Raw genomic sequence first — 22212 nt, forward strand, 5'->3', positions numbered from 1 at the left:
AATGTGGTCTCGTCTAAAGTTTTCAGTGCTTCTTCTTCTTCAATCGCAAACGAAAAGGCACAAATAGCAACCGCTGCTGCAACATGCTGGTCGTTCTTCATTGTTGTTTTCATTTAAGTTTGCGCTGTGCTCCTTCTTACATTTTACATGTACATGTGTTATTGATTATACATTATTAAACCACAATTTCACCCAATCTTTTTATTTATTGTATTTACATGCATTAATATATTCACTGTTTGTGAAAATAAATAAATAAATATAATAAATCAGGTCAACTAAACAATATTCCAGCTGTCAGCGCTTTTTTTTTTTTGTAATGTAAGTGTATAAAATGATTAGATATCTTCTTTGTTGTGTTATTTTTTCAGCCAGCTAACAGTAAATAATTAACACTGGCTTAGTAGTTAGCACTTTTTCCTCGCACCTCAGGGTTGGGGGTTCGATTCCCGCCTCTGTCTTGTGTGCACAGAGTTTGCATGTTCTACCCATGCTTCAGGGTTTCCTCCGGGTACTCCAGTTTCCTCCCCCAGTCCAAAGACGTGCATGGTAGGCTATTATCCGTAGTGTGTGAGTGTGTGCGCAGTTGTGCCCTGCGATGGGTCGGCACCCTGTGCAGAGTACCCCCACCTTGTGCCCTGAGTCTCCTGGGACAGGCTCCAGGCTCCCCGCGACATGCCCCTACATGCAATTTACTGCATTACTGTTTGACACAGAAATGGAAGAAATACTTATAAGCGTGGTTTCATCCTATCCTGTTATATACGACCTCTCATGAAATATGTGTAGAGACATTACAAAGAAGAACAAAGCCTGGAAGGAAGGAACAAAGATGGCCGATTGCCTCTGGTGAGTGTTCATAGATAGTACAGACAGCTCTGTGAAGCCGAGCATGTAAAATTAAATCAAACTCAAATACATTTTAAACAATAGAGGTGTGTATAAATTGTACAGTGGACTGTAGACTATATAATTTGGCTAATACTGTTTAAAAAAAAAACTGCCCAGGCCACGCCCACAAGTGACAACTATTGAGAGAAGTAATACTGGTGACTTGTGTGTTAATATTACATTAGGGTCATAATACAATGTAAATGAAGTTTAAATAATCTTTAACTTTGTTTAAAATGTATTTAAGTTTAATTTCGCTACATCCTACGTGCGCGGCTTTGTATTGACTTTGCTGGAATATTAGCACAGTGTTAATAAAGTTAATAGATTTTTAATAACTTTTTGTTTACAATCATTTAGCAAATAAAAATCTAAACTAAATAGACGAGTTGTCAGTTGTGGCGATTTTCAAACGTTCTGACGTCACCATTTGGGCGCACTGTTCCTTCTTCCGCACGTTCGCGCGCCGCCTGCGTCATTTCCGCCCGCTGAGGGAGGAGGACAGAGGAGCGGAAAATGGCGGACGGTGTTGATCACATCGACATTTACGCAGATGTAGAAGAGGAGTTCAATCAGGTACACCTTCAACAAAGAACAACGCAGAGTGTTTCCTATTTTTGATCAGTTTAAATCGTGAAGGTTGAACGCGAACGTTCATTTTTTTAAAAAATGCGATGTGTACTTACCGCCCAGAGGCTGCAAGCGCGTGCACTGGCGTTAGCGTTGCAAGCTAACGCTAGTGCGCACAATGAAATGTCTCGGATGGAGGTCGCGTCTCAAATCGCGCGCCCATTACTAGTTAAGCACGCTACGTAGTGAATAGGATAAGGGCGTCCTCAGCGCTGTGTAGTGCGCACTGTAGCAGGCTGTGATTTGGGATTCGGCCTCGCATCTCGTCGTGTTAATCTTAATCTTGTATTAACGCTTATTATTGTGCACATTTGTAGCTTTATTCATTGCTCACTCTGTAAATGTGTTATACTTTATTTAAGAAAGTGGAAGATATTTGAGATTGTTGTTGTGATTATTGAATTTACTTTGTAGTTGTATGCCGCTATTGTTTGTTTATGCTGTTTAGCTAAGCTAATTAGCCTTAAGGGTACAATCCTGCACATTTTATTATTGTTAATAGTGAATTAGAGGAAGTGTGTAAATATACAAAGTGGCCAGATTTATAAATTGTGTATTTTTTTTTTAGTGTTTGAAGCAAAGCTCTTGTTAGCGAAGTTGTGCAGTTAGTCATAAACAATTGTGGTGTTTTTCTTGTATTATTAGATATGCACAGGATTGAGGGATTGTGAGATATAGCAGATATGGGATAACATTCGTCATTTATAAAGCAGTTATAAGCACCTATTAGAGGAATAACACACTGGGGCACGCTGTTGTAGTAAAATAATCAAAGCCGGGGTGGTGTGACCCGAGTTACTCATACGCGTCACTTCCAGGAACTGCGGTGTTTTATTCCTCTTATACCACAGACATGTGCAGAGAATCAGAATCCAGCTCCACTCTTGATTCATTACACACACCCCTTATTTGGGGAAAAGATCCATAAAATATAGTCACATGGTGATCTTCCTCGTTAGTGTTACAGGTGAGATGGTACAGCGAAGACGGTTCTACTTTGTGTCACGTGGACTGAAAATAAATATAAATAGATGTTAGTTTATTAAGGTGGCATCTTTAAAGAAAACAATATTTGAAAACAATTCAAACATAAGTATTAAATGGTGCGAGTAATTTAGTCCAGTGTTTTTAAAAGGGGTTTAATATTGTTTGTTTGTTGACTGTGTGTGTTGTGGGTGCTCTGTGTTTACAGGAAACGGATTATCCCGTTCACGAGCAGATCGACCTGTACGATGATGTCATCTCCCCCTCGGCCAATAACGGTGATGCACCCGAGGACAGAGATTACCTAGACAACCTGCCCGCACCTGGAGGCACCGAGGGGAATAAAGGAGCTCCGCCCAACGTCGTTTACACCTACACGGGCAAACGCATCGCTCTGTACATCGGCAACCTCACCTGGGTAAGACGCACACACCTCACCTTGGTGTAATGTATGGTGTAATTTGCATTATAGCTGTGATATATAACATTTTGAGCCTCAAATAGAGCTCTGTTATACCGTGTGCAGTGAGCAAGTGTAGTGGTTGTTTAACACGTTGTTGTGTTTAAATATAATCTTCTGCGTGTTCTCCACAGTGGACCACAGATGAGGATCTGACTGAAGCAATTCGCTCCATCGGCATCAGCGACGTTCTGGAAATCAAGTTCTTCGAGAACCGAGCTAACGGACAGTCGAAAGGGTGAGAGTGCATGCGTGAAGGCTGTGTCTGCACTGTTTACAATGGTTCTAGATTCTACAGTGATGTCCTAGAACTGTTTGTGCTGCTCTGTTCGTCAGTGCTGTGCTAGTTCTTCAGTGTGGTTGTAGAACCCGCAGAGGTTCTTGTATACAAGTGTAAGCAAAGCTTACTTAAGGTTTTGTTAAACCGTGCGTGTGTGTGTTGCAGGTTTGCGTTGGTGTGTGTGGGATCAGAAGCCTCCTCCAGGAAGTTGATGGATTTGCTGTCGAAGCGAGAGCTGCACGGCCAGAACCCGATCGTCACACCCTGCAACAAACAGTCGCTCAGTCAGTTCGAGCTTCAGTCACGTAAGAGTGAGTTACATTCACCCTGTTCTGTAACATCACGCACCGGTACTCAGTTCTCTAAAGGCCCTTTCACACCGAGCGCGAAACCACTGATCGTCTTCAGCTAATTCACGCCTCCATAATGGGCGACACAACCCACAAGCCTGTCGTCTTTGACCGCTGAGAAGAAGAATCATGGAAATGTTAGCACAGAGCACCACAACACACATTGTTAAGAAGAAAGGTTTTTTTCAGCAGCTGTTTTAGTCTGAATGAAATAATGTGAAATATAATGCAGGAACACAGCAGTGGGACAAAGCCCCAGTTTAATACCAGCCCAGTTTTTTTTCCTGGTGAAAGAACTTTGATAAATGAAGGGACAGTTCAGTTTTTACTATCCCGTTATATTTATTACCGACGTGTTTCAACAAGAATTTAAAGATTAATAACAAATGTGACACTGAGTATTGTGTTCTGCTACAAAAAGTTCAACTGTAACATTACAGAAATAAATCTGTTTACGTTCATACAAATATGAAGTATTTCAGTTAGAAATATTTTTTGTTGGCAGTTATCTCATGCCAGGGCATGTGAAGATACTTTGTTTATATCGCCATGGTACGTGTGTGTGAGGGAGAGAGAGCGCGCTGAGAACACTGAGCAAACAGCATTTTTTTTACTTCATAAGTAACTGATGCACCATTTTATCGTCTGTAAAAGGCCGGTCGGATAGAAACAGGCAGGAGACAGCAACCATCACAAACCTTTTTACTCACTTTCACTTTGTCGATAGCAGAAATGCACAAAAAGTGGATGGAAACTTGATAACATGAACTCATACTCTTCTGTGTTTACACTGGTTTTCAGAACCACTTTCTGTGCTATAGCGCCTCCTACCTCGCCCTTTGGTGCAACAGCAGCAGCTCGGGGCACGTGATCTAAAGCTCAAATCCAATTGGACGGCCCGTTTGGTCGCCGAGTGACAGGAAAAAATCGACACACTGGATGAAAAAGTGTCGCATTGTTGCACCGCAAATGATGGAACCCTGTGTGAACAGATCCATAGGGATCTACTGTTTCTATTCAAGAGCGTCATCGTGTCAAACGTTTCGTCGCTTAATCACGCTCGGTGTGAAAGGCCCTTAACTCACAGAGCAGACTTCTCTCTCCGTTATAGCACCGCATTACTGACAATATTAAAATATTTCCGTGGTGTTATAGCTGTAGTGGGTAACTGATGATTGGTGCGTGTGTGTGGTGTATGTGCTCCTCATGGCAGGGTGTTAATGTAATATTTGTTTTTTTTTTAGGCACCCAGTCGGGGCAAATGTCCGGGGAAGGGAAGGCTGGACCGCCAGGTGTGGGTCCCCGCGGCGGTTTTCCCCTAGGTAGGGGTCGAGGGCGCTTTCCAGGTCCTGCAGGGCCAGGAGGAGATCGCTTTCCTGGACCCGTTGGACCTGGGGCGCCCCCTCCACACTTCCCTGGTACGACACTACTATAATATCTGTGTTACTGTTTTGTTCGTTCTCTACATATTAAAATGGTGACGTTAACAAATTGTATTCCTTTGTCTTCTTTAGGTGGTATGCAGGGTCCTCCCCGGCCTCCTCCAGGCCCCCCTGGTCCTCCAGGTCCTCCTGGCCCTCCACCTCCTGGGCAAGGTTTAGCCCCACCCCTTTCAGGCCCCCCTAATAGAGGGGACCGCCCACCTCCTCCTGTCCTGTTTCCTGGTCAGTTTGGCCAACCTCCGCTCGGCCCGTTACCCCCTGGCCCACCTCCTCCGGGTTATGGTCCACCCCCTGGCCCACCCCCACCTCAGCAAGGTCCACCTCCTCCTGGCCCGTTCCCACCTCGTCCCCCCGGTCCTATTGGCCCTCCCTTGGCTTTAGCTCCACCCCCTCACTTACGTGGTCCCCCTCCTGGAGGCCCACCACCTGCCCCCCACGTCAACCCTGCCTTCTTCCCGCCGCCCGGAAACAACAACATGGCAGCGCCGGATAGAGCCCCGCCCCCCAACGACCCATACGGACGGCCCCCTCCTTATGACCGGGATTACGGCCCGGGCAGGTAACAAACTCACTTGTCAGATAATTAGCTAAATGTTTACAATTTGTGACCTTGTCCTTTGGGTATCAGGAGGTGATTAGTGTGTTGTAATTTTTTTTTTTATTTCTCTCTCTCTCTCACACACACACGCACACATCATCATCATCATCAGGGAGATGGATGCAGCTCGGGCCCCTCTCAGTGAGGCCGAATTTGAGGAGATAATGAACAGAAACAGAGCTATCTCCAGCAGTGCTATATCCAGAGCCGTGTCAGACGCAAGTGCAGGTAAACACACACACACACCTGTGAGTTATTCTGCATATGTATGTCTGAGTAGGTCATGATGGTAGAGAGAGTTTACTCTGAATCCTTAGAGATGTATCCGGGTAGACTAGCGGGGGGGGACAGACAGATTGGCGTTGAGGTAGACAGACAGATTAGTTAGGGGGACAGGCAGGCGCACAGATTAGGTGGACAGACAGGTGGTTAGAGGGGCAGACAGACAGGTGCTTAGGTGGACAGATATGTGGTTAGGTGGACAGACAGACAGTGAGGCAGACAGACTGGTGGTCAGAGCGACAGATGGACAGGGAGGCAGACAGACAGGTGGTTAGAGGAACACTCAGTAATCTGATTGTGTGTGTGTGTTTCAGGAGATTACGGCAGTGCTATTGAGACACTGGTGACTGCAATTTCATTAATAAAGCAGTCGAAAGTTTCAGCTGATGATCGCTGTAAAGTGTTAATCAGCTCTCTGCAGGACTGCCTGCACGGCATAGAGTCCAAATCCTACGGCTCGGCCTCCAGGTACACTGCTCACCTGCGCTCAGAGCTCATCTCTGCACAACGTATTTCTGCACTCCAATCGTCCTGTCCTCTCCCTGACTCTTCCGTCTCTCTCAGCAGACGAGAGCGATCGCGGGACCGGGACCACAGTCGCTCTCGTGAGAAAAGTCGCCGTCACAAATCACGCAGCCGCGATCGGCACGAAGATTACTACCGAGAGCGGAGCCGTGAGCGAGACCGCCATCGCGAGCGGGACCGCGACCGAGAGAGAGACCGCGACCGAGAGAGGGAGTACCGCCATCGTTAGGACGAAGAGGTGCGTGTTTTATTTTTTAACGTGTGTTTATCGTTTTATTATTTTATTTCTTAATTAAACTTTTCAAACCCAGCTCCGCTACGACGCTAGAGGACATACCAGGTAGGTAACTGTAAGGTAAGACCACACACACACACTTATTTTTTTACCACACTGAAGACTTTCTTTTTGTTTTCATTTCTAATTAATTACTGCTCATTCCATGCTGAAAATTGATTAGTTCATGATTTGATTTGTACTGATGACCTCTTAAAGGGTATTTATGTTTATGCAGGACAAACACACACACACACACTCTTTGAAAGCAGTGTTATTTTCGTGCCTATGTGTTTGTAGACATTACCGTAATTAAATTATGATAAAATATTTGCATTCAGGTGCAGACTGTAAGAAGTCAATGATTGTTCAAATGTTGTATACAAATAGGTTATGAAGTATATTTTGAGAGTGAGTAAATAGTAAATGAGGATATGTTGAATTTTGGGATTCTGCAGTCTGGAATGTTAATGATGTGCGTTTTTAATAATCAGTGTATGTATGGAGATTGTACTAAAGTACAGGGATTTAATTCAATAATAACTGGTTTTGTTGGCTGTAGAAATGAGATTAAGTGATTTTTAAGTGCAAAAATACATTTCCAATGTTGGTGTAACCTGTGAAGACCAGTAATTATATTTTGAAGCAGTTATTCCTGAATCTAAGGCGCTATTTAAGCGTTAATTAGTGCTATAGCATTTTTTTTTTCAACACTGACTTAAAAGCATTCTAATTCTCAGTGATTAATTTTTATATCGTGAATATCTTTGGAAAAACTTCCCACAGTAAGAGGTTCTCTGAAACCTAAATGCTGCCTTACAGCCAAGGTAGTAGTTTTTGCTCATGTACCAAATCCATTCATTGTTATTTGTATTTTCTTCAGAAAATTGGCACAAAAAAGTAATGTATCTATCTTGGTTATAGATATTTCTGTAATTGTAATAAATTAGGCTATATTGAAGTACTTAATTTAGTTTCACCTGTTGAAATTTGGTATGTGATCGATTTAGTTATAAACAGACAGAAATCTGGGATGGATTGATCCAAAATGTTCATTTCTGTGGCTGTAATCTTTGGAAAAACAATAAAATATGCTGAGGTTGACTGTTTTAAGGGTTTATTCAGAAATTTAAACTTCACTTTTGTAGCCTGTTAGTATTAATGTTGTAATGAGAAAATGATTAAAATTCTTGTACTTAAGAACTATGAGGCTTGACTGATTTAATATTTAATAATGGAATAAATTGGCTATAATCTGTCGGAAAACCTATATGTATTGGTGATCAGTATGTTCTGTTATACCCAATCAGGTTGATTTAATTGAGTTGCAGTACCAAAACGTAAAATGTTAAGGTACTAAGTACAGATATTTAATATCATAAGTCAGTGATGGATGAAGTTACTGTTTGTATACACGAATTTTACATGACTTTGTAGTATTAAATGTTTAAATGCTTAATTTTCCTTTGCTATCAGATCTTCAAATGAATTTATTAAGAATATGGCTGGTGTAATGATCATCACATGTCAAATTGTTTAATTGGTAAATCAGATTGGCTTTATTCTGTCAAAACTGTTTTCAATTTTTCTGTCTTGCTAAAAATTTTGCCAAAAGAGTGTTTGAAAAAAGAAATTCCCAAAGTTATGTACATATGCAGGTTCTTTTGATGCCATGATGGTGAGAAAAATGTAAAGTTCTAGCATAAAATGTCCTTATTATCAGATGAAAGCTGAGGCCATGTTTAGTGTAATGGTAATTAAATTCAGTATTGTTAGTTAGTAAAGTAGTCTTTTTGGCTGTTTTGAAATAATGTGTGGTCCTAAATTTGTTCAGAAAAATTGAAAAACCTGTATCATTGGTTAAGTGGTGTTTTGGCTATTTGAAGTAATCTTTGTGGTCCTCAACTGTTTTGAAATTTTTGGAATTCTGCTTTTTGGCCTTTTGTTCACATTAGGAAGCGACTAAATTAATATTTTTATAGTCTTTTTTTCTTCTTTTTCACAAGTAACTAATTTTAAATAAAATAGCTGGCTCATGTTAAAATCTCCCAGTTAACATAGCAGACTTTGTTGGATTTATTTAGCAACGGTGATGTTCACTAGTTTCCTGTGTTGTATGTATATGTAGTGCAAAGTTTGAGAACTGTGGGACTTTGGAGAACCCAAACAACAATAATTTGTATTATTTCACCACAGTATATGCTTATTTACTATTGCCAAAATAAATTCAGTGAAATAGTCACTTGTTGCTTTGTCACTTGCTAATGTGAACATAATGGTAAGGGATTTTTGAGCTAACTAGCGAACTAGAGTTTGATGAGAGATTGTAGTGAAATCTAAAGTTGAGCTTATAGGATCATTAGTATTGTGTATTTGGATGATATCATGTTTTGCTGCAGGGTATTTTTGCATTGATGTGTAATTCAGAAAGTGTTCAGTTGAGAAAATCTGAAAAAGGATCAAACATGTAGGTTCGATATAATTTCCATTAACTTCAGGTTGAATCAAATGTCCACAAACAATCTCGAGTTGCTTTTAATTTAAAGAGCAAGTAGTCATGGTCACTACAACTACATTGTCCGATACTGTAAGTGTTTATAAATGTTAACTATAGCAATTCTTCTCCATATTTGTATTTATCTATTGAAGTTTTATAGTTTTACTCTAAAGTAGGCTTTGGTTAACCTGACTTTAAAAAAAAAAAACAACCTGTTCAATCAAATGTGAAGTTAGAATTGTTCTATAATTCGATGAGTAACCTTTTGAATATGATTGTGTACACTTTCATTCAACATGGCCTGTTACTATGATTATGTAGCATGACATTTATTCTCTTTAGTCTGAAATGGAGAAGTGTGAGGACATTGTCCGTACTTTGCTTTTGCTTCTGATCTCATTATTACTGAAAGGTGAGACTTCAGAAAATGTTTTTGCCAATTTGTTGTAATTTATAGCTTGATGAATGTAACTGTCACAAGTTACAGCAAATTCAAATTTATGATCAAAAATGTATTTTTTTGCCAAGAAAAAGGTTAATAAATCAGTATGAAAGAAATAATTTTAGGTTCTAGGGAAAGGGGGCAGGTGTATCGAGTAAAGTTTAAGGTTTGCCATCAGCCAAATAATTATTTATTTATCTATAATATTAATGTATCATTGAAATGTTGAAATGCCTGTAATACCTAAATATAATCATATCTATTTAGTAGAAGGCTTATGATTGATGATTAAAAAAACCCTAATAAGTAACACTTAATAAATCTATTTATTATTGATTTTAAATAAAATTGAACTTTTCAAATTTCAGTTGTAGCTTGCCATACCTACAAACATAACTACAGACTTCATAAATTACTTTGTGTTTTTACCCAGTAGTTTTGTAAACTTGATAAACCTGCCCCGAAGGTTGAAGTTATACTGTAAGTCCATTAAAGTTTATTTTCTCCTGCAATATAGACTTAACAATACAAGTATATAGCACTGTAGAATTCATCAGGTGCCATTAGTGCCTGTCACGTATTTACCTACATTTAGTACAAAACATTTTTTTACGTGTGTGTCACAATTCAGATTGTCATTACATTGTCAATATACAGGAAGTTGAAAATGGTTGATTTTATTCTGAGGTTCTGATCAAATTTGTGCCTTCATGCTGATCATTCAAAGCCAATATTATTTGACAAGTTGTCAAGGAAATGGTAATGAATTTTGGTGCTAAAAATTCTGCTGCACGTTTTATCATTGTATAACATCAAGTTGCAGTTAAGTTACTTAAAAAGTAAGATATTTAACTTGATAAGGGATGAGTAAGGGAACACACTTGCAAGCTCGATGGTCCATTTTAAAGTAATTCAACTGCAACCAGATAATTTAAGTAAAATTCCAAATATCTGGCTTTGAAGAGCATGGAGCACAAAACATTTATAAATATAATTGTTTTTTATATTCTGAATTGCTTCGCTTTAGAAGTTGCGAACAGGTTTGTGCCCTTTTGTGTACACTCAACAAAGCATGTGCCGATATTCAGTTTTTCAGTATATTACCAGTATTTAGTATGCATCAAATTGTATTTATAGATATTATAAAAGACAATTTAAGCTAAGGATGTTGATCAAATGCACGTTTCAATTATATGCAGATCTAGTATCGGCCCATGCCTTGATTTTGGTGTTTTTTCTGTTTTTGTTCTCGTGTTTTGCAGCACATGTAGGTTTAGTTGTATTAAATTCAACCATAAAAATAGAACATTTTATGCTTTCTAGATATTTTATTTATAGATTTGTCTGGTGGAAGGAGCTGACATTTATTATTATGATTATTATTATTATTATTATTACATTAGGTGTTTTTTTTTTGTTTGTTTCTTTTAGGGTTGTATGTTTTTAAACATTTCTCTTCCTGTTACAGGGTTGGACAAACTGTCTGTATGTATGTACATTGGATATAAAGTCTGCACACCCTTGTTAAAATTGCAGATTATTTTGATGTAAAAATGGAAACCAAGAGAAATCATGCCGGAAATTTCAAGTGAAAAATAAATATTCTAAGGTGGGAAAAGAAAACCTGTGCAATAACCTTCTTGCACACCTTTTATCTAATATTTTATTTAATATTTTATTCTACTCTTCCTTACAAAAATGCTCCAGATCTATCAGATTGTGTGGGGATCTCCTATGCACAGCTGTCTTCAAGTCATTCCACAGGTGTTGGATAAGATTTAGATCTGGGCTCTGACTGGTCCGTTCCAAAATGCTTTTGAAGCAATTCCTTTGTTGACTTGGGATTCGTTATCGTGCTTGAAGGTGACATTTTTCTTCATTGTCAGCTGTGTAACAGGACTACAGTTTCTGTGCTGAGTTAGATTGGTATTTGGAGCGATCCATGGTTCCCAGTCCCAGCTGAAGAGAATCAGAACCATTGTGTGATGCTGCCACTACCACACTTCACCGTGGGTATGGTGTTCTTTGGGTGATAAGCTGTCTTGTTTTTAGACCAAACATGTCTTTCATAATTATGCCAAGTTCTAACTTGGTCTCGTCTGAGCGTAACACATCTCGCCACGTGATTTGGGCCGTTTGTTTAGTTTTTTTGTTTTTTTTTTGTGAGAAAAGGCTTTCTTCTAGCCACCTTACGCCATAGCCCAGACATATAAGAAGACTACAAGAGACCGTCACATGCACAGAGTAATCTGTACTTGCCAGATTTTCCTGCAACTCAGTCAGTGTTGCTGTAGGTCTCTTGGCAGCATCCCTGGTAAGTTTTTATGTATTTTGGAGGGACGTCCAGTTCTCTGCAGTGTCACTGTCGTGCGCTATCTTCACTTGTTGATACTTCACTTGTAAGCCTTTGAGGACCATTGCTTAAGCAGTCGGATGAAACCAAGATTTTGTCAAGAAACTCGTGTATCTGGACTTTATTTGGGGTTCATCAGAATCACATCATTGATGACCGCAGTATGATTACTTTTGATCATGAGATTGAGTGGGATTGGTTCATTCTGAGCACAGTCACTCGACCCATTACAAAAGAAGAAGCCTGTCACGTTTACATTATAGTACGTTGGGGTCAGAGTGCAGGGTCAGCCATGATATGGCGCCCCTGGAGCAGAGAGGGTTAGGGGCCTTGTGCAAGGGCCCAACAGTGGCAGTTTGGCAGTGCTGGGGCTTGAACCCCCGACCTACTGATCAGTAACCCAGAGGGTGTGTACAGTTATGCTATAAAATAAAATCTAGTAGTCATTAACTTGAAATTTGACGTTTTCTTGGTTTAATTTTTTACATTACAAAAACCTGCAGTTTTAACGGGGGGTGTAAACCTTTTACGCTCATTGTATGTAAAACATTTACTCAGAACTGAGTAAAAAGTCTAAAAGTCAAGAGTATGTCTTCACAATTCGGTTACTTATATTTTTATCCTCATCAATTAACCAGCCAGAATGATTCAACTTTATGAATTAAATCCCGACGTTTATTTGTCCAGCCCTGATTTGTCTTATTCTGCTATCCAATTCGTACCATCTCAAATATTTTATAATTGTTATGCTCACTTCATCGACAGTATTACAAATTATTTATAAAAAGTGAGGTTATAATCAGGACATTTTGGAAAACTTTCTATCTATGTATATAAATCTAAATTTTAGTCACTTTGTCATCCAGCATATATAAAAGTAGCTTCATATCAGGCAAATTATAAGTTTCCACAAAAATGTTCTGATTTTGCCATTTTGACACAAGTGGTTATATTTTTACATGTTATTAATATTTTTGTAGTTGATGGATGAATTGTGTGGTATGGTATGTGTTCTAGGATGGGTAAATGGGATATACTTTAAAAAAACAACAACAATTGAATTAACAACTGCGATAAAACGAATTGTAATTGGCTTTAGTTGATCTTCATAATTAAGTTATAAATGGCCATTTCCAATTAAAATGTGCTTCGATTTCTGACAGATGATTATTTTGCTTCATTAAATATTACAGAAATAAGGTTAAATTTCATAGATCTGTTAAATAGTAATACTATTGCTGCTCATTTAAGTCTTCTCATAGCAGTTGTATTGTAATTGGTGAGATAAATATTAAAAATCCTTATTTTTAAAGCCTTAATTTTTCCCAAATTCTTTTTGATCTATTTGTGTAATGTGTAACGCAGATTTAATCTCAAACAGTGAAGATAAAAGCTGTCTGAAGTGTTTAAATTTGGATGTGTTGAAGGTAAATTTGTGAATGATTTTCTGACCTTGAACTTGTTAAAGTTTGAAACGAGAGCAACTCGCATGCTTATTGTGTGTAAGTATAAAGTGTGTGTGTGTATGTGTGTCTGTGTGGGTTTGAACCCCCAAACCAAACTGCCACCTCCGTTTCTGACACCTTTCAGCTGAATGGAAGAAAACGAGGAGGAGGTGGAGGAGGAAGCGATCCGAGCACTTCACACTCATCCATCAGCGCTCTTCATCCCTCCGTCACCAAGACGACTGGACTCGGCCACACAGCGCTCCAGTACTGCTCTGTTTAAAAAAACGTATATATATACTTACTCTTAATTCCCAGCGGCATATTTTTTATTTTCTACATTTTATTTGATCTGCGTAAATGGAAGAAGAAAAGTAACTTTTTCGGCGTTAAAGTAACTTTTGCCTGCTCGGTCCTCCACCAAAAACTTAACCGTTTTGACGCCTGTGATGTGTAAATTGTTAGACGTTGTTTTTATAGGGAACTTTTGTTTTCAACGCCCTCCTACCCTTATTTTCCCCACCGTTTGTCTTCATCATTGTCTGTGAATGTCTCTGCCTTGATTTATTAAATATACTGTTGTAATAAAGTGTTTCTGGGGTTGCCACTTGTTTATATTCTGTATTTCTTGATGCATTTTTCATGTTGTACATGTTTACTTATTGCACTAAAAAGCAACATTTTGAAAATCTCTTTTTAGGCATGTACTGATGTCATTTCTGTTTAAAAAAAAAAAAAAAAAAATCTTTAAGATGGTAAATTACAATTTGAGTGCTGGATTATTTTTTGTTTGTCCAAATTTGGCTACGCAGATGCCTCTCCTCGATGCAGCGAGCGAGTAGGCTGATTAATCTCAAATCTCTCTACATTCCACTTATAATAATTGTATGGCAGATGGTCAGTACATTCCTAAACTTGATCTGAACCATTTAAGGGGGGGGGAATTAAAAAATTTTTAGATGTCTTACCTCATACCTACATGATTAGTGTCTGGTTTTTTTTTTTTTTTTTTGTAAAATTGTATATTTTTGTACTTTTACCATGTGGCTAATTTTTGACAATGGCCTTTTTGAAATCAGTAGCTACCATCCAAATGTTAAATTTGTAGCTTTTGCTAGAAAATTTACATTTAAACAGGACTCTATGAAGCAAGTAATTAGTTTACTTTTTTTTTTATTATTATTGTGTTTAGTGTGTGATTCTGTTACAGCAGCAGCACTAGAGAAAGCTATACTTTTATTTATTTATTTATTTAGCAATTGTAGCTTCATGTTGAGGTGTACGGTTAATGGTTTACATTTCTGACTTGACGTTTGCAGAGGTTATTTGTATTATGCAGAATTTATGCAGAAAGCTTTAATAAGGGGCTGAACATCAATGTTTTTACAAACATTCACACTGTGTGTTTGAATTGTAGCTGTAAAAAGAGTTTTGTAAGTTAGTGAGGCATTAGAGGTGCATTTCAAGATTCATGTAATCTGTATGGATTTAATTTTACTCAGGTTTTTGTGATTTGGTGAACTTTTGACTGTGAATGTTTATAGATTTTTACTGCAAGCATCAGGTATTTTTAGTAAGGCAAAACATTAAGTGATAAGGTAAAATTGTTAATGGAATTTAACGTGTTCTGTCCCATCAGGGTTTTAAAATCTGGGTTTCTATGTTTATATGCATTGAAAAATTGGAATGTAATTGGACCCAATTTTTCCTGAGTTAAAGCTTTAGATGTGCACTTTATAGGGGTTTTAATAAGACAGTGAGGAATCATGATCATTATTGTATTCTCATTTGGTACAGGTTTTGGTAAAAACTGAACACTATTAGCTCATTTTTGCCGAAGTGTAGAAAGTACATGCTGTTGATGGATTTCTTTCTGTTTAATAGAAATAGTTTTAATTTGGTGTAAAAATGTTTCACACTTGTAACATTAAAGCTCAGAAACAAGGAAAAAGTTGCAGAAGTATCTTAAGTGCAAAACAAAATTTGTTTTATTGTTTTTAGTTGTTTGGTCCGAAATTTTCTTTGTTGTAAATCACGACCCCTAAAGCATAAGAATCAAACAATATATATGTAGTCCAGTAGATTAAACAATTGAAGTGTCAGTGGGTTAATTGTGTGAAAATGTTTGAAATGTTAATGGGGGTGTCACCTAAAATCTTTCATCATATTATAGCTGTGTGACATGAAGTACAATAATGTGCTGTAAAAGCCATTGTTTTCCTAAACAATGTTCTTTTTATTCAAACTAAAAATGTGGCAGAGAAGATGGGATTTTTGGGTGAACTTTCCTTTGTATTCAGGTGTGTTTCCCTTGAAGTGAGGTGAAATTCCCTTGTTACGTCTATTGAATTTGGAGTTAAAGGGTCTGAGTGTATATCATGTGACTCAGGATGAGGATTTTCCCATTCGTTCTCATCTTTTTGGGACTAACAGGTAAGTGGATTTTACAGTATTTCATTTTATTTACTATATACATCAAATTGATGATTTCTACTTTGTTAAACATTCAGACTAATAATAATAATAAAAAAAACCTAAAGTGTAGCAATGTGGTTGCTAAGTTTTGTTTATTTGTTTTTTATTTAAAGAATATTTTGTCTTCAGTTCATGTAGATGTACTTGTAAATGCACTTAGAAAACTATTACAAAACATGGAATTAACAAAACCTTCAGTTGTTTCCACGGACTGTTTTGTTCTGAATAATATTGGTGTTTGTGGTCGATACCCATCTAAATACATTTGCTCGCTGTTTAAAAACAATTGCACTCTACATTTAGCCAAAAATTGCAGGAAGTGCATGACTACATGCATTATGAACACTACCTCTGATGAAATATAAAAGTTACACAATCAATAATGTAATTTTATCTACTTAGAAGCCACTTAAATTTAAAAGCAGTCATGTGGCTTCCAACACTACATGAATAATATATACTTAATGGATGTTGGTTATTACTACAGTAACTTTTAGTATTTTATTAATTATTGATAAAGGGCAGCATTGTTAACTTGCAGCATATAAATTAAGTAGTTGGGATTGTGTAGCACACCATGTTGAATTAATTGTTGTGGTTTAGTGCTATTGCCTGTACATCCCTGTCTGGGGTTATAGAGACCTTAGTGTTTACAAAAATATCCAGATCTCATTAAAACCCGTATGGGGTGGCGGTGTAGTTGTAGTAGATGTTTCTATCTGGCCACCTGAGGGCAGCATTGTTAACTTTAATGATGTCCTTTTACTGCTTGTCAGTTATTTTAAGGACAGCTAGCACTCAGAACGTTTTTAATAAACCGGAATGTTCTTTGGCTATTGTTAACGACTGTAACCAAGATTATAATAGAGGAGAAGAATAAACTATAAATTAGGTATAACATTTAATTTGTAACAACAAAATTGAACAATGCATTCTTCATATAAACGCAGGATGTCTAAATTGCTTATACATTATATGTAGATTACCAATAATGTACTAATGAAGGTGGAAAAATACAAAAGTGTACTATTTCATTTTTTTTATTGACATTTTCTCAACGCTAACTACTCCTTCCTAATTCCCAACACAAACATCCCTGAGGTCAAAAAGATTACAGGAAGTTTTAGTATGTAATGTAAAACTTGTAAATATGGAGTTATGTATTTTGCACACATTTACCTTTTTAATTACATGATGCATCATGCAACGTTATTGCATGGTAATGTCCTTAGATTAAACCTTCTACATTTAGCCAGGCTACGTGCATGCTAATCTTTTGTTTGCTCGTGTCTGATTAGCATAAGCCTATTGTACGGCAATCGGTCACCACTGGGAATGTGAATAAGTCTCCAGTGGTCACGGAGAGGTTCTGATGGTTCTGCCTTGAGACTATAAAACCACATGTAGAGGATACAGCTGGACCAACCATCTGTATTACTGTGTGTGTTGGCTCTACTAACCAATTAGGACTGTCCACTGGCTGCTCACCAATAAAATATGGGTCACAAGGACACGAAGAAAATGAAGCTGGTCCAGAGAGGACTCCAGAGGCGTAAACACAGATACCACAGTAGTATTGAGACAAATTTAAATAACAGGAAAATATTGTCATAATTTTTTATTATAATTTTTATTATTCGTTCCTTTCAGCCAACCACATCCCATTGTGCTTCCTACTTCCTGGTGATCTTTGGGTCTGCCCTTATTCAACGCAGCCCAAATTTTTGTAAGTGTCATTTCTCCAGTGAACACATGACTCTACAGTTAGCAACTTCAATATTCTGCTTTCTATAAACAAGAAGAAAATATAAAGTCATCGGAAGACAATGATCTGTCAAAGTGTCCCCAGTTAGCCAAGCATTGTGTGCCGACATCAGCTAGATTCAGTAATCCTGTCTAGGTTTACGAACACAGGAAGTAGTTACAGGATATATTAAATGGAATGTGTGGAATGGCCTGAAGACCATCACTGGCTCAAACCAGCACAGTTGCAAACCATTGGCTGGGAAGCTGTAAATGAGACAAATAAGTTAAACCAGTTGTTCAAGTTTCACAACAAACCTTGTGCTCACTTGCACTCTGGTGCATTTCCACCCATAAAATGAACTAGGGCTGATTTTAGTTCCTGCGTCATAGTTCCAGTAACCTTATTGGTTCTTGTTCTATATACAGGTTACTTTCCTACAGATCAGGAAGTACTGGGGCTGAGCTTGCTGTACAGGGCATAGTCGATCATTGCTGTTTAAATGCAAGCTTCACGGAACCCGCTAATGTCTAAACTATTTAGCTAACAAGATGTTGAATTTAACAGTTAAGTAATCTCTCTAAGTATGTAAAACAATGTCAAATAACATGTCCACCTCCTCCATGATTGCTGGTCTGCTGTACTGTACTTTCACCACGTGGTAAAAGGTCGTAACCATTTTGTGGTTTGTCATTTCTGTTATTTGTAACCGTTCCTGTAGTATGGGGAAGGGCAAGTCAGGAAATCATTCTAAAATGTTGTAGTTCCTTAAAACATTGTGTACTTCATCTCATCCCTAGTATTACACAACACTTTCCCTCCCCCCTTTCCATTATAATCATTCAAACTCATGCACATCAAACACCGTTGTCCCTGTCTCGTACTTAGAACATGTAGACACAAGTGCTCCAAACGCTTCACCTAATACAATAGTGTTGATGCTGTCAAATAGAGCTAGGGCAAATAGATTAGGTACACTATATTGTCAGAAGTTTGTGCTCACCTGACCATCACAGCCATATGTCCATACTGAACATCCCATTCCATATTTATTCCCCCTTTGCTGTTATTATAAGCTCCACTCTCCACCAATTGATCATAGAAATGAGATGCTTGTTTCTTTGGAAGGGATGTGACACGAAGGAAAATAAGCTGCAGAGGTGTCCGATCCACATAAATAAATACTGTAAGTCCTGGGATGTAGGCACTCCAAAGCCGAGAGGTAATGGATCCTGTTCTGGCACTAATTAAGTATTTCCCACACTACTTTCTGCTTTCACTGCTGACCAGGTAAGAGGTGGACTAAGGAAGCTTCATTATGCAGAGCTGCAGGAGACACTTGGTACTAACGATCTGTACTCGGAAGCTTTTAAGCAGTCCATAAGCTTTATCCTTGGAGGTGTCCGATTGTGTGGACGCCATCCTGCATGGTCAAGTCCCTAAGTTGGAGCTACAAAAAAACATCAATTGACTATTAACCAGTAGCTCTGACTTTACACATTTAAGACCGTTGGGTCACCTCTAATCTTTAATTAGATTAGGGAAAGGCACTACAAATTGCTGACTACTCTATTGCCTTTATTACTAAGCAACCTAGGGTTAAGTGGTCCATCATGAGCAGGTCTGGAATCCTGCAGGGAGCAGTATTTTACTTCCCCTTTGTTCCCCAATTTTTTGTTATTTGCGAATTTCGACCCAATAGCTGGCTTTCCTCAGCTGTCAACCGTGGAGGGTGAAGGCTAGCATATGCTTCCTCTGAGATGCATAAAGCCAGTGCATTTTTTCAAACCACTGATGCTGCATCACAGGGCAGCAGAACACTCTGACGAAAGCACTATCTGTCTTGTTCCGCATACAGTCCCCTCTGAAAGGCAGGGCAAGACCAATTCTTTTGTGTTTGCTATACATTAAAGTCATTAAAGAGAGAGTATGCTCCTCACACTGAGAGAGCAAGGCCAAATGCATTCCCTTGATTCCTGGCCATGGAAGACTGTGGTATTGTCAGGATTCAATGAATGCTCTACTGCTGTTTGCACGGTTCACCACAGACTACAGATCGGAGTCTTGCAGTTTTCAGAAACATTTGGTGAGATGGTGGTAGTGGGATATATCAGGGTCAGACAGGACTAAAAGTACCCTGAATACCAAGCCTCAGTCAGGTGGTCACTGTGCCATGTCAGTGTCACTACTGTGCTGGGAATAAATCACAACTCAAACCATATCTGCCCAGTGGTGGCCCCTTTCCATTGATGGATGGGGTAGGGGTGCCAATACTTTGTGTGCTGTGACTGATGACAGCAGTCAGCAATTATATGCCTATAAAGTGACCTGATGAAATGGCAATGTGGGATATAATGTACAATATTAATAGTAATTTTATTCATATTTAACAAATTTGTTTCAAGTGTGTGTTTGTTTTTTAAAATTTAAAAACTGTTATGACAGGATTTAATTATCATCATGTGATCTGCTTTAAAGAAAGTACGATTCGTTGACAATAACAGGATTTATTAATGAATTTGAACAGGTGTAAATAAACTACAGAGATGTTGTTTTATACAGATGTACATTTCCCGATTACATTTCCATTGTAATCTTGTTCTGCTGAGTCAGTGTTCATCAGGTCTGAAAGCAGTGCAGCTTTAAAGGCTGGAATATAATTAGATCTGGTCTCAATATCACAATGCTCAAATTACAAGATCTTTATTTTCATATCGCCAGCAATACAAAGAGGCTCAGCAGTTTTTGTTTATATTTAATCCTCAGAAGTGGAGAACAAGGTTCTTTATTAATAAGTGATGACAAGAAGGTTGCGTCACTTGTCTAACAACGACCTCGGGAGTCAAAGTAGTTTATTAAATGCTTATTAAAATGAGAACAGGATGGGATTGCTTCTTTCCGGTAAAGGACCTTTTTAGTTTCCTTATGCTGCCTCGGACAAGACGGTCACTGACACTGGAGACTCCTTCCATAAATGTTAAACATCCCGTCAGAGAAAACTTCACCATAAACGATTACACGTTTTAAAAAATCTGTTTATTATCAGTGGAGCGTCCGCTGTACACGTCCCTGTGAATGAGTGGTTACTATAGAAACGATAACATATTAGAATGAGCACGTTAATATAAACCTGCGCTACTGTCAGAGCTGCTGTTATAGAGAATCAGTCAACACCTTCTGACCAATCACAATCCAGAACTGTGATATAACACTCAAATCAGTCTTTATCATGTTACCCATAGCTGTTTAATGTGGCGTAACAGGAGGACAGTTAAATTTATAACATATCTTATTTGAGATTTGTGCTTGAACAGTCATGTCCTGAACCAGAACTTCTTTCTTCTGACTCCACAATAAATGGAACTTTGAGAAAAGAATGAAAACATAAGCATGTTGTTCTTTAATCTGTAAATTGCCGTGGTGTAAGAGAAATAAAATACGTGACGGTGGTTTATTTATTACTTGCGTAATTGAATGAACACGTTGTGTATTTGGAGTTTTCTGATTTTATAATAATAAGATACACAAGATGATAAAACGAGACGTTTTCAAAATACGTTGCTACGCTGGGACTCTTCTCTCTGGGAACGCAAGCTTGCTTATTAACATGTGATGACACGCTTTTTGCATCAGTCATTTGTTTAGTGAGCCTGGTGATGTAAAAAACTCAGAAGAAGAACGAAGGAGACGTTCCAGCAGATTATTTGCAACATGCTTACTAATTTAAAAGACGATTTACATGAGCACATCAGAAGTTCTAACATCGGACGCGTTGGTAGAGAACGTTCACGCATGTCCTCCTTCTGAGCTGTGCCAGGGTAAAGAACTGTTCGACAAATACCTAAATTATTGATCTGGTTTTAAACTGTATGATTTTAACACACTTTAAGATTATTATTCATCATAATGTACAGGATCCCAGTTAAATCTTGGTCGAATTTTATAATGTCTGATAACTTGGGTTCTCCATGTTACGTTAATATGATGATGATGATGATGATCTACTTATAATTCTTCTGTGACTATAATTACTACATTCTGCTCACGTCATTGTCACGTTAACACACTCAAAAGTTAAGTGCAGATGTTACACAACACATCTGATCTCAACTTACCACCAAATAATGTTGACAATGACGAAAGTGTGCTTGTCAACTAGTTTTAGGGACCCCTGGGTTAACAAGAACGGAACCTACATTTGAATATGGAGTTTATGCGGCCTGTATATACGGATGAGGGGGTGTGGTTTAGGACACGCCCACGTTGGACTGATGGCGTAATATTTAATAATTTTTTCTTCTCAAAGCCTGAGATTTCAGGGGTATAATGTGAGTGCAAAGCTGAACTCCGTGTGTGTGGTTCTAGAATGGTTGATATTCAAATGTTAAAAGACGTTAACGGCCCAGCCTTTGCTCTGCTGTAATTCAGGGAGTGTGTGTTTTAGTGTTAACAGTAAAGTGCTCATTCAGTCCTGCATTGTAATCATTTCTAATTATACCTAAACACAAACAGCTGCAGGACTTCTGGCTGCAGTTCTGTT

At 38.3% G+C, this 22212-nt stretch overlaps 1 protein-coding gene across 6 annotated transcripts; it reads left to right on the forward strand.

The window, feature by feature from the left end:
• The first annotated feature begins 1304 nt into the window (after positions 1–1304).
• cpsf6 (cleavage and polyadenylation specific factor 6) lies at positions 1305–19918 on the forward strand. Of its 6 annotated transcripts, none has more exons than XM_053650577.1 (10): positions 1314–1467; positions 2714–2923; positions 3100–3203; positions 3411–3556; positions 4840–5013; positions 5110–5596; positions 5748–5863; positions 6232–6385; positions 6482–6680; positions 13599–14060. In XM_053650577.1, the coding sequence occupies exons 1-9, from the start codon at positions 1408–1410 to the stop codon at positions 6669–6671; spliced, it is 1641 nt and encodes a 546-aa protein (XP_053506552.1). In that variant the 5' UTR covers positions 1314–1407; the 3' UTR covers positions 6672–6680; positions 13599–14060. The 6 variants fall into 6 exon arrangements, with proteins under 6 accessions (XP_053506551.1, XP_053506550.1, XP_053506549.1 ...); XM_053650578.1 differs by having other exon boundaries at positions 1316–1467; positions 6485–6680; XM_053650576.1 differs by having other exon boundaries at positions 1305–1467; positions 3411–3550; positions 6232–6680.
• Positions 19919–22212: the final 2294 nt, after the last annotated feature.

This window comes from Ictalurus furcatus, chromosome 19, assembly GCF_023375685.1.
Source record: "Ictalurus furcatus strain D&B chromosome 19, Billie_1.0, whole genome shotgun sequence".
Taxonomy (NCBI): domain Eukaryota; kingdom Metazoa; phylum Chordata; class Actinopteri; order Siluriformes; family Ictaluridae; genus Ictalurus; species Ictalurus furcatus.